Source organism: Festucalex cinctus, chromosome 1 (assembly GCF_051991245.1).
Source record: "Festucalex cinctus isolate MCC-2025b chromosome 1, RoL_Fcin_1.0, whole genome shotgun sequence".
NCBI classification, from domain to species: Eukaryota; Metazoa; Chordata; class Actinopteri; order Syngnathiformes; family Syngnathidae; genus Festucalex; species Festucalex cinctus.
Genome location: NC_135411.1, coordinates 24,205,367 through 24,219,052, shown reverse-complemented (window position 1 = coordinate 24,219,052; position 13,686 = coordinate 24,205,367). Strand labels below are relative to the sequence as shown.

Here is a 13,686-nt window from a genome sequence, read left to right as displayed (position 1 = left end):
CATGTAAAGAACAGATATCTGAAAAATCTACTTAATAGTAAATTAACTTAGTAATGTGGAAACCCAAAATGCAATTTTTTTTGTTGTTTTTTTCACTGTAGGCTGCCCATTTTGTAAAATTTATTTATTTATTTATTTATTTTTTACTGGCGGAAATGGGCTTCCATAAAGTGGGCGTTATGGCCAAAAAATAAAATCCAGATTTTTTCCCCCCCAGTCATTCTTTTCATTGTCTGCTATACGCCGATCCACGTTGGCTTTATTGTCAACTATTTCTCCCATCCACCTGCACACTGGAAGTCAGTTTACATCCCTGCACATGCGTATTTGCTTGTGTCGGAGTGGATTATCCTCCACAAACTGCTGCTTAGATTCAATTAGCTATTATTTCCTATTGAAAAGGTTGCATCAATCAGCCAGTCAATCGAGAAGAGTTGAGTAGCATGATTGACAGAATCGGTTTAAGTTTGGTGGGTTTGTTGCCCATAATTAGGACCAAAAGTATAGTCGTAAAAGTTTTACACTAAAACAATGGATTTGGGTTAATGGAATCAGTGTAATGTGGCTTTAATTTAAGATGCTTCACAAAAATATGGTATTTTCCATTTAGGAGTTGTCGTCATTTTGCTTCTAAACCTAACAAAATCTTTCCATGATTAAATGTTTTATTTGACTCACTCTCTCTTGGGTTTGTTGTTATCCAGTATCTGCGCGTAAGTGCATCCTGTCACAAAAGGTTTTCGTGCAGTCAATTCAACAGCCCCCAAGGGAGATCCTGTCTGACGTTTCTGCAGTAAGGCCTAATGTGCTCAGACAGCTTCTAGCCCCCTCTTGTGTTGAAGAAAGGAACTGCAGGAAATCTACTGCTTCACTGAAGTGTTTTTGTCATTTTGATAAGAGAAAAATGATGACTACTATCATAACATTTGTTTTTAAAATGTCAAGATCTACAAATAGAATCCCGGGTTGGCATTTAAGGATATTCACTATACGTTTATCAGCACAAAAATGCAACATAATAGCAGTAAATGATATATTTACATTTAATAGCAGTACTCCAAAGATTGATGGTTATTATCACAGAAGTATTTTAGCAACTGCAAAAACTCAGAAGGCAGGCAAATGGCTCAGTTCAGGCCCGCATCGCTACTCTAGCAACAGGAAAGGGCTGAAGTCAGCGTTCAGCCTAAGTCACATAAATACTTTACATACATCTTATTCACAGCATTGGCACAGAAGAAACCCCCCCCCAAAAACAAATAAACCCCTCACACTTATGTTTTTCTCTGTCTTGGGAAATAACTCTCTGCCCACAAACCAAACAGTGTACAAGGTTATTATCTACATTATTTACAAACGTTACAGTTGTGGAATTGCAACCAAAACAATACAATCAAATAATCATTGTGCTTATCTATTACTGCACAGCATAAAGCCAATTAAAAAACAAAAACAAAAAAAATGTTCTCCCCGGATGGGATGCTGACAAATATATTCAAAATCATTCAACATGAGAGTTGATTGGCAAATAATGTGACAGAAGACACTAAACCCCCCCCCCCACACACACACAAAAAGAGATGCCACCATAATCCGTCGCAGCATTTCAGTCCATGTTCATAGCATGAGTAGAATCATAAAGCATATTGACAAAATGTCTGTATACATATTTACAGCTATCGTACGACTTTTAACCACCGTTGCTTGCATCAACTGCAGATGCACATCAACAGTACAAGCCCACATGAAACAGAAAAACATTCAGCACGTAAGGTCAAAGGCATATATCTCAAGTCGCATACTGCAATAAGTACAATATTAGCCAATACCTGGCTAAAATGGTCATCATGGCACTTGAACACAAGTTTTTTTTTTTTTTTTTTGCTTTTGTAAACAGGCATCAAGAAAAGACTCTTAAGAAGAGGATTTTGGCACACATGAAATGAAAAGACACTGGAAAATTGAGTATGTTAGTTATAATATACAGTCGAGGAATATAATCAATCCTCCTGACATGAGGTTTACAGCAAAAAATGTTAATACATAAAGGGAACACCTGACTGACACCTCCCAGATCTCACTGATTGATTAAGTCATGCCATTTGTTGAAAACAAAATGGCCAGATCATGAACCGTCTGAAAACTGGATTCAGAATCCTACTCAAAATAACAAATGGAAAAAACGCGATCACCGGTTCATCCCACTTCAGTAAATTTCCCCCAGACAACTCAAAATGCGGCTCAGTAGTGTTTATGTCTGGGCATGTTCCCGATGAGATGACAGAAGATTTCCTCTGGGATTTTTCGACCAGGTTCATGTTGGACAGTCTGCGGCGAGACGTGGATGTAATGTTATTTACTGTACATTATGTCCCACAAGTGCTCAATTGGAATGAGACAAAAGTGCCTTTGACACTTAATCAGGTATGTTTATTTGGCCGCCTTCCACTTTTACTGTTGTGCTGGCCTGTCTGCTGGCATCTACTTCTATGGGTTGCAGATACGGCCTCGTGCTCCCACTAGTGGTGAAAAAAATAATGCACCACTTCCTTGAACTCTCCATTCGCACAGGAGCAGTTGAAATTGATTCACAATCATAATTTCTTCCTAACTGGACAACTCGAAACCAGAGAATTGTGATGGACGTGGAGTGATACTAAGATGATTTTGTGTTCCCTTTGTTATTTTTTATTTTTATTTTTGTGTGCCTTGTATTTAGTCAACGGCCTCTTAAAGGAAATTGTCGACTTTCGTGTTTCTTATCATGGCTGAATTGCAGCTTTGGCGTACTTATTAAAACAGGCAGGTGAGTATTTTTACTTTACATTCATTGTAATAATGACATGAGTTTGCATTCAAGCTCTAAGTGAACCTTACTATGTACAGGTACATATAAACCACATTATTGGTGCACACACTGAGGTCACCCGGTGTAAGTCGGCTTTAACCAAACATTCTTATTACAGCTTTTGCTTATCTCATCTTGATCTTTTTATACAGCATCCGTCTCAGTGCTGTGCTGATATAAGTGCTGACTCGTTCACGGGACTCGACACTTTGATGGGATAGAATTTATGGCCCCATTTGCCTGCTGGGGGCATTTCCATTACCCCTTTTGGCATTGGAGTTTCCATCACTGCCTCTGTAACTGTCACTTTGTTCTGCATCACGTCTGTGAGACCTTGACCCTCTGTGGGCTTTCCAGGGAAATTCTTACCCATTTAGAGCTGGACCGTGTTCAATAATGTGGCATGAATGAATATGTGATATGCGGAAAAAAGACGAGCCATTCCCCGTTACATCAATGACACGTTTGTCCTAGTCTGGTCTTCTGCTCATTCCAGTGTTTTGGTGCAAACCTTTCCAGACATCCTTGTGGAATTATTGGTCATTAAGTAGTACATGGAGCGGAGGGGATGAAAAGAGCAATGGGCGACTGAGATGCCGACAACATCATTACACAGAGCATGCGGCTGGCAGGAATAGTGCTGACATTTCAGTCCTGCTCTCCTCTCTCCAAAGAGTTATGATCCTGCATCGCTATAAGGCAGGGCGGACTCCTGTAGGCATTCAACGCACATGCCGCCCTGCCCGTATACACTGAACACTAAATAACCACAGTCACGAATTAAATGTGCAGCAAAACAGGAAGCAGATGCAGCTTCTCCTTTGGCCTCCTGATTTAGTCAATGACAACTTCAGTTTTTGACTTCTGATGAGACACCCAAAGTTTGACATGTACATCGCAAAAATGCCCAATTGGAAGTCATGCCAACAGGTGGAGGACAATGGATGCAGTGGTCATCAACAGTAATCGAACAACAACCCAAAGTTGAGCTGCAGACACGTTTATGATACAATCTATGACACAACTCCTTCGGAAAACATTCTGCTCGATACAACACAGACATCAAAGAAGTTCAGAACATCCGAGAGAGAAATTGTCCCCTCCCTTGGAAAATAAAAATAAAAAATGAACTGCTGAAGCAGAAATTGGACAAAAGAATTGGGATGACTAACCATTAATAAAGGAAGTGAAAATGTGGAGTGTTGTCATGTCAGTCTAATCCAACCAGGGCTTCACAATCAATAGTGCTGGCCCATGTAACGTACACTCCATTAGCAATAGGATTGTGCGCAAATCGGTGGTGATTCGATGTGAATTGGTCAGTAAAATGAACCTCGAATTAGAATTTTCCAAGTGTTACATGCATCGTGTGAAAAGTTTGCTGCCTTCGAGCCCGATACGCGGAATTGATTGTGTGAGCATTGGAATATTTAGCTGGCTCACGAGCATTAAATTCAACTGATAATATTTGACTCATTGGGCCTTTTTCAGCAGTGAAAACTTAGTATTTTATCCAGCATTAAAATAATAGCTTCATTATTTTCATGTACAATTAATACCTTGAAAAAAAAATTTTTCCACTGGCTGTTGACTGAAGATGACATCACCTGTGCTGAGGAAGTACGTAACGACCAATCATGGCTCACCTGTTTTCTGCGTTTGGTTAGTAAACTACTTCCTTAGCACAGATGATGTCATCTTCAGTCGACAGCAAGTGGAAAAATTTGTTTTTAAAGGTAGGTTATCACATAAATTATAGACAAAATGTTAACTTTTTACTGCTGAAAATGGCTCAATGAGTCAAGTATCCCTTTTAAGCTGTCAGTCAATAAAGGCTAGATAACTAGCAACATCTTTGTTACTTCACTGTTGGCCATCATAGCAGTATACGAAAGACGTTTGGCCACTTCAACACCGGCAGGTTAGCTTAGTGCTAGCTAGCTGGTACAACACAATATAGATGGATTTACTGGACCATAGCAAGAAAACAGCCTGACAAGGGATCCTGGAAGTTGAAATAAGCTATTTCAAACTATAATGAAAAAGCTTTACATAGGATGACGCTGAGTTAACGCACCAGCGTACACGTCGGTTCATTAGATAGCCTTCAAATAAGTGAATGAATGAGGCTTTTTAAAGCACTTTGGACACTGCATGTAGATAAAGAGATACATTAAGTGCACAACACCATTTTGATCAAGTTGGATTGTTCATTTGTTGGACTGTGTAGCGTTTTTGGGGAAAGTACAATAAGTAACAAATTTGAGTATTTGTTCATTAATGTGAACACGAATTGCAAACGCAGATTCTTGGTGCCAGTCCGAGCTTTAATTAGCAATCTGACTTTCTTTAATTAAAGGGATATTTCAAATTTGTCAATTTTTTTCCATCCTCTGATTAGTTCTCAGAGCAAGACTGAAAAGCAGACTGTTATAGTCAATTTCTGCAAACATTAATTCATTTAATAATTAGCATCTCTGTTGAAGATGGAAGGTCTTTTATTTACCGTGCAGTCTCACCATAAGGTCCAGTATGCAATATCACCATAGGTAGAAAACAATTCTGTAATCTTGGAAGGCAACTTATAGCATTAATGAAAGAATAGAGAACAGGCTGAAAAGGTGTGTAAGCTATGCTAACACTATGAAGGTTCACTACTTGCAGCTTGTAGTCTGTAGAACATGATTTGCTTTTGGAGGCCATTTATGCTCAGTCGTTTTCAGTTGTCTTTGTAAGCTAACGTTTACTGTTTCAATATTTAATTGTTAAGGAGTTGGAGATAGCAGAGTGTAACTCTAGAATGCCCTCTTGTGGCTGTCTGTGAAATTATATACTCCCCAGTATATTTTTTCCATATATGAGTCGCTCCGGAGTATAAGTCGCAGGAACAGCCAATCCATGAAAAAAAGTGTGATCTATAGTTCGGAAAAAACGGTAAATGTTATGTACTTTTGGAATGCTATGAGATAAATACTGTTTGTGAACTGCGCTAGATAACATACATGGCACAATGGCATACTGTTATATTGTATGTTTGTCTCATATTAATAGTTTCTATAATTGCGATGTGATAGTGGTGGTATTAAAGAGATTACAGCATGGTATTTTAAGCCCTTCCAACAGTTAACTATCGGCATATAATGATTAAATCTTACCTTTGACACCATGGCAATGGAATTTTTAATGAAATATTAGGAGTTTTGCTGGTTAGTCTTGTAATGCGGAAGTAAAACGCCCGGTTCAGTAAAACCCCGCCTCTCCCAGTATGACTGCCGCTCCCCCGGCGAGTAGACCGCAGTCTGCTGTTGGAGTTCTGCGTTTGAGCACTCCTCTGAGTACGCCATGCAACTTGACAAAAGCCAATTCTTCAATTAACATTTCAAACAAAAGGGCTCCTTGCTACAAGAACTTGTGGAGGAGGAGAAGAGAGAAGGAGGGAACCTGGGCTGGTTTTGAACCAGGGACTTGCTGCTTACATAGGGAGCACAGCACACTAACCACTATACTATTCATTCAGTTAGGTTCACGAGTACAAAAGTTTTACATGTAGTTTACACAAGTGTCAGCCAGAACGGGATTTTAAGACGGCCAATTGTCATTGCACTTTGGCATTGCAAATGTGAAGGAGAAATGATTGCTTTGAATTCATTTGGACAGAATGTTTACTGATAAAGGCTACGTTTGTCACTATCTCATCGAGGTCTCAGAGAAAGTGGGCATGCATTTAGTCCACAGAGGCGTTTCGGAGGTGGGTCCTCACTTAATGATGTCATAAAGTGACCACTCGCTCGTTTTCTCAAGTTGGGAGGGGCTGGTGCTTGGAGAGCAGAATGACCTAAAACACCATTTCTATCATGTGTTTGGTGAGGAATTAGCATTTTAACACGACTAAAAACTCCCAAAAGTTGATTTTTAATGTTGCTGTCCCTTTAACTTATTCACTGCCATGGACGGAAAAAAGACGTCAAATGATGCATTTTTTGCTGGGCTGGCAGTGAATGTGTTAAGAGATGGATTCCGTTCCCAAGTACGAATATGTGTTTCAAAGAATAACTTAGCATGATGAGCATCCCAAGACTTTTGTCCATTTATTATAGCTGTGAGGCAACCAGCATCCCAGTTTTGTTAGCCTGCTTCCCTTGCATGCACAGCAGCCTCTAAGTGCCTTCCTTCCTTTTTTGTGCCCTCTGCCTGCAGACTTGGAGAGTGTTTGGCAGGCAGGCGAGGCAGCTCTGCAATGCAGACACAGCAACAACCTCCGTCCATTCGACCAATTAGTGCCAGCCAGCAAAAGATTGGCAGGCGGAGTAGCCAGTTGTAACTCGAGCCTCGCCATTGGGGAGAGGGGATTCGCCTGAGACAGAGGGCTTGAATGACAATGAACAAAAAAGATCCAGAGATGAGAGGGTGGGGGTGGCGGAGGGGGGGACTGGATGAGGCTCAAGGAAAGGTGCCCACGCAGGCCCTTTATTTCCTCAGCAGTCACTGGCCAGCCTGAGTCCTGTCATTGCAGTTCTTCTTACTCATCAGCTGGCTGAGGTCCACCAGCTCTCCCAGCTCCCCTCGCTCCAAAGCCCCCCTCAGGAGGGCCCTGGTGAGAGCGGGGGTGTACGTCTGAGCGCTGGGGGCCGCCATTGAGGGAGGGGGCAAGGGGACGGGCACCATGGCGTGGCTGCTAAGGATGTAGCCTTCCGGGGCCTGCCAGCGCAAAGGCAGCGGCTCGCAGCACTCGGCCGGCGCACTGGGCGCCGAGACCACCCGCCGGCGCTCAGGCGAGTCCTGGGGCGTCATGGGGTACACGTATTCCCCTGCGGACTTCCTCAAGGGGGCTTTGGGTGTCCCCTTCCCTCCTTTCTCCTGCCTGCTCAAGCAGACGTAATGCTGTCGGGGGGTGTCGCTCCCCCGGCCCTCGCCGCCGTGCCGGCTGCCTCCCCCCTGCTGGAACAGTCTGGTGGTCAGATAAACGGAGGGGGGCATTCGACAGGGGGAACCCAGACCCACGGATCCTCCCCCCAAGTAGGTCTGGCTGGTGTCCCATCCTCCGGAGTTGGAGTCAGACAGGCGCAGGCCTCGTCGTTTCTGCTGGGGCGTGTGCTCGGGGGTGGGGAGGAAACCGGGGTCAAGCTCCCCGGATTTGACCCAGCCGTTGGGCATCACAAAGAGGGTCTCCCCGCTCTGAGTGCAGGTGCGCTCTCCGCCTCCCTGCCGCGTCACGCTGAGCACCGAGCCTCCCATTCCGCCGGCGTTACTTAATAGGCCCCTTTCACGCCGCTGGATGGACGACTGAGTGGTGTTGCCATGGCGACGGTTGGCGGGCTTGTGGGCCATGATCCAGCAGACGGCGAGGCCCGAGAGCGCCGCCCCGATGGTGAACGCCGACACCGCGGAAGCCACAAGGAGATTGAGAGAGACGAGACTCTCGGGTTCAATGAGAAGACTCTGCTGCAGGATACCTAAAGAAGGAGAAACGGTTCTTAGGATGACAAATATACAGAAAGGCAGTGTTTCCCAACTTTTATCAAGCTAAAGGACAAATAATTAACAACAACAACAAAACAAAAAAAAACGTCATGGCACCAGCAAGTAAAAATGTCACAAAAAAAATACATTAACCCAGGTTTTGAGTCTTCATCTGTTGTTTGGTCAATTTTGGCTTTGTGTTCTGGGCCAAAATTTCAGTTCTGAGCGCGCTTCAGATACAGCGGAACCCACATACTCAAAATAGCCGAGCCAACCCCCCACCCACCATATTTTTGGGTCATAATTTAGTTTTTCAGTAGTTACTGTATAGTGCAATGCTTTTAATGATTATTCATGTTCGAAATTTTAAATATTAAAAAAAAAAATAAAAAAAAAAAAAAATATATATATATATATATATATATATATATATATATATATATATATATATATATATATATATATATATATATATATGTTGGACTGGGGGTGCAATCCCTGTTTGTTTGTTTGTTTTTTTTGTTTGTTTTTTAATGGAAAACACTTATTGGAGGTTATCCCTATTTCTTCATGAATTTTAGTGGGACAGAGACTGGGCTGCTCTTCAAATAGCAAAAAGCTGCATATTAATTGTCGAAAAGTATCCCCCCCCCACCACCAAAAAAGAAAGAAAATGATTAAACCCAACTCATTCAAACCCAAAAACGTATAAATGTGTTTTTAATACTTTGTCCTACACTACCAAAAACGTATTTATACAGTTTTTTTTTCTTTTTATGCTAGAGCATACAGAAGGCATTGATACAGCCTCTGACATGAAGAGGTGGCTTAAAGCAATGGTAGTTAATGCAAAAATCAGCCAGCAGGTGGCAGCAGAGTATAAGAGGTCAGCCAGGGCCATGTTGAAATAACAGCTTTTTCCCAGTGTTTTAAACAGGTTTGTCAATAATAATGAAATTTAGCTATATTCTAATGCTAATTGCTGCAAAACGGAAACAGATACAAGTATACTTGTTTTTTTTCCTAACGAAAGAAGAGACTAATCTTTCTTTTGGTAAGTTCCATGTTTTTATAGCAGTAGAACAGAATATTCTGCGGACCTTGCAAAATCAGTCAAATCCAGTAAAACAGCCGGCAGCGAAGGGGGTTGCTTCAGTGAAAATGGCTGCGAGTAAATTAATTTGATAATTACTGTATGAGTAAATACGAGTGTGTAAATGACAGAGAATGTCCGATGTTTGGGGTCATTTCACACTTATTAATTGCAGTGTGATTTTTGCAAAGCACAAATGTCTTAAGTGACACAAGTACACTTATTTGGTAAAGTAAATTGTTGGCAAATTTAATATAGCTTACCACTGCTCGTTAGAACAAATTGTAGTCCCTTCACCGGTGGCCAAGGATATACAAAGCTGTTGGTGCACTTTCAAGAACTTTAGTGAATAAAGTAAAAAAAAAAAAAAAAACACTGCTGCCTGCCACAAGTTACAATGCACCTCAACACAGTGGCTAATGGTTAGCTACACTCTCATTCGCTGACTCAGATCTTCCTCAACAGGCCACACCCTCCTTTTAAAGTCACATCTATTCAGTCAGAAATACATACACAGTACAGTACTGTAGAAAGTAACAGTGGCGACCCCAAATGGATCAAATAATAATTGCACCTCACATGCATAGTTTGGTATTATTTGCATGAAGATTTAAAACGTACATAAATACTAAATATTAAAATAAGCAATGGATTCCCATTTATCATTTTGAAGTCACCAGTGCTGCTATTGGAATTTAGTTCCCAATCAGTAATGATGTTGAAATGTTGTTGTTGTTGTACGCCCCAGCTGCACGTGAGGTTGAACCTGATAAGCGATAGAAAATAAATGGATGAGAATACCGAGCTACGAGTCTCTAATGTGTACACAGGGAAACATTTTTCTTCTCATTTTGTAGCCGCTGAGCTTTAATTTACCCAAAGAAATCAATACCTCTACTCCAAACTGCCGTTAGTTTTCATTGTAGAACTATTAGGAGAGATGATTTATATTACACAATAGCTTCTCTCCAGCGCGGCCTTGAGACTCTGCCGGCTCAAAAAAAAAGTTGGAAGAAGCCTGCACTTGTCATCAAGGACTCAGACTGTGCAGCACACAGACTCCTATTTTTCTCCTTCCCCACTCCTCATTCTTTCCATTGTGCAGCTTAGTCAGAGATTCTCTCCATACAACAAACCATGACTTCAGTGTTTCCACCCAGCTCTAATCACTCCCATCTGCAACCAAGTGCAGTCAATGCTTGTCTCTTGCTCGGGAGTCACTGTGCTATCAGTTTCACAGAGGGAGAAATGCTGAAGCCCACGTATCAGATTGAGATCAAATGAACGCGCTGAAAGCGTGACAGAAAGCTCCTTTAAACCTTTAACGTTTTGACCTAATGATATTGCACATGCCCCCATCCAAAAAAGGGAAAATTCTTAATCCTGTATAAAAGGGTTTCTAGTTTTCCACTGAGTGAATTTCAGAGCAAAGCTGGATGAGATTCTGTCTTTCTCTCTCACCCTGCTGCTGTTACAGTGACATGTGAGTCCCTCAACCGAAGTAAAAACAGTCTCCTATTTTAAATTCAATCCCTCTTTCAGATTCCGAAAGGAAAGAGCAAGGGGTTGTATGCCGTCAGGCTTCGCATTGATGTTCTTCCTCCTTGTGCAGTCTTGTGTTGGCAGCTACAACTCTTTCACTTCCTCCCTAATTAAACTGTCACAGTGGGACACTTCTGACCCAAAGCAAGTCAGACTGAACTAAAAAACAAAGCCAAACAAACATAAAAACCCTAATCCCAGCTGTACACCAATCAGCTGTGACAAAGACATCACAAACATTAACTGGTGTCACAGTTGAATAGATCTATCTGAGCAGGGAATGAAAGTTGTATAATACATGACATTACATTGGGCATGTAATGATTTAAATGACAAAAACATGTCATGAATAGTTTCTTGCTGCACCAAAAAATACGACAAGCAGTGGAAGGATGCAATGACTGATTAAGCCACTAGGCGGAGAGACTTCCATAATTTGCAAGTTACATGCGGCCATAGACATCAAACATACATACTAAGACCCGCCTTGAGCATGTTGGCCCGTTGCCGGGATGCGTCAGTGAATTCGCCATAATGAATGTGGCATATGTGCAGTGTAAATGGCACAAAGTTAATGCCACACATCCACTCAATCTGATGCATATATATATATATATATATATCCATCCATTTTCTTGACCTCACAAGGGTCGCGGGGGGTGCTGGAGCCGATCTCAGCTGGCTTTGGGCAGTAGGCGGGGTACACCCTGGACTGGCTGTCAGCCAATATCACAGCATTGTAAATACATTATAAAATATATAGAATCTGTGTCTCTCATAGCCATGTAATAAAACAGGTGCAAAACTTTTTTTTTTTTTTTTTTTTTCTGAATATACAGCATAATTATTTGGGTCAGTATACAATCAGCAGAATCACTCAGTTATGGTGCATCAGAATAATGAAACTCTGTGGCTGGCCAAACACATTAATGATAAGTCTCTTAACTGACTTGTTTACATTTAACTTATTTTGATGAATTATTATATTATTATCAGTGAAGAAAAGCTTCCCTTTATGACATCTGTTTTCCATTGCTTTCTTAGCCTTTTATTTTTGGGAAATGAACACACTATATGAGAAAAGTTAGCTAAGCAAACAACAATCAAAGAAGTTACGTCAGTGCAATTTAGTTCAGTTTCCAAGCGCAAGCAAAGCAGTCGTGTTGCTACCACATACCATCACAGTCTCCTAAATGGGAGGTGGTGTTTCCATATTCTACATCTTGTTGAAAAGGAAGCCTGCAATCACAGAGAAATCACACATGAATACATACGACCCGAGAAATCTTCTGCATTTCACAAAATCCGTGCACTGTCCTGTACAATAAGTCACATCATCTTTGGTAACAGAATGCTAAAACAAACATGATACCATGCATTTATATCTCTTTGTACATCTGGTTGAAATTGTGATATTTGGGGAGAATAATCAATGAAACAGCTTTCCCCACATATTGATAGGTCACTCGCTGTAATAGGATATGCTGTTGACGCTCGTATTGATTTTCTCCTCAGCTCGCTGCCCAGAAGGAGGTCAGATGTCACGGTCAGCTAAGCATGTGATGACAGAAGAGTTTTCAGAACAAAATGAAATTATGTCTTTTTTTTTTCTTTTTTTTTGCTACAAGTGCTGATAACTGATGAATAAATTTTAAATAAACTGGTTTAAACAAGCAAAGTTTGCCTATAATCAACCAGTATTAGAAAAAAAAAAATAAACTGCATGAATTTAAATGTACAATGACTAAACAAACTCCTCTTGCAGGTTCTTTATAACAATGAGCACAATATGTGGTGATGGTAATCAAAATTCATGTTTTTGTTGTGCAGTGGGAGAACTTGATTTATGCGCTACTAAATATTTTAATCAAAATTCATGTCTTTGTTCCGCTGTGGGAGCACTTCATTAAAACACTTCACAAGTAGATACATTTACTTTTCACATAATTCTTCATTTTTCTCTCTTGAAATGTGTCGGACCGATCATATTTTCGACATATTCTCAACTAATCTTCCCAGGAAAATTTACTGTACATATCCTTTGCAAACCTGTTTACAAAAATGATATTATTAATAATCATAATTGTGGAGGTCGCATCACGGTCTCTTGTTTTGTCAGCCTACAATCACAGCAGTTGATTGCTTTTGTAAAAATACAGCAAAATGTACTTTTTAGTGTCAAACCAAAAACCACATTGTAAACAACATGAAAGTATCTTCACTAATCTTTACCCTATATTGAGTACCTACATATAAGATACATATAATTTACAACTTACACAGCTGATCAGTACTGATCAGAAAGCTTGCATATCAAAGTATGTTATTGTGCATTCATGTGTGATGCCCTCACCTAGTTCCTGGTCTAAGGAAGGAGCAGGTGCTGCCTCTTGTCCAGCCACAGTATGGGTCCCTGGAGGCAAGGCAGCTCCTGCGTGCAAACACATAATCAAAAATGTAACAAAAGGTGATCCCATTCTGCTTACTCCCCATGGAAAGTGATGGAAAATGAACCAAAACACAAGAGCTCCAAACACGACTATAAAGAGAACAATGTAGCAGTTAATCTGCTTGGCTACACAATTCTCAAATGTCAAATATGACCCAATTGATTTAAAGGTCAGACTAGACACGTGCGATTTATTTGCCATATTTGTTAAGTGAGAAGTTGAGCCATCATTGTTTTCTTATTTTGTCGTTATTTATTTACATATTAAAGCCAAATACATTGCTAGTGTGGGGA

At 40.8% G+C, this 13,686-nt stretch overlaps 1 protein-coding gene across 1 annotated transcript in view; it reads right to left on the bottom strand.

Annotated features, from left to right (window-relative positions):
• Window positions 1–1,589: 1,589 nt before the first annotated feature.
• The window catches only part of LOC144020717 (semaphorin-6B-like), a 51,849-nt gene continuing 39,752 nt past the window's right edge, over window positions 1,590–13,686 (bottom strand). Inside the window, exons 15-17 of the mRNA XM_077524459.1 lie at window positions 13,297–13,374; window positions 12,121–12,182; window positions 1,590–8,301 (exon numbers count right to left, since the gene is read on the bottom strand). Coding sequence (XP_077380585.1) covers window positions 7,331–8,301; window positions 12,121–12,182; window positions 13,297–13,374 — 1,111 coding nt within the window. The 3' untranslated portion in view covers window positions 1,590–7,330. The remainder of the gene's footprint in view (window positions 8,302–12,120; window positions 12,183–13,296; window positions 13,375–13,686) is intronic.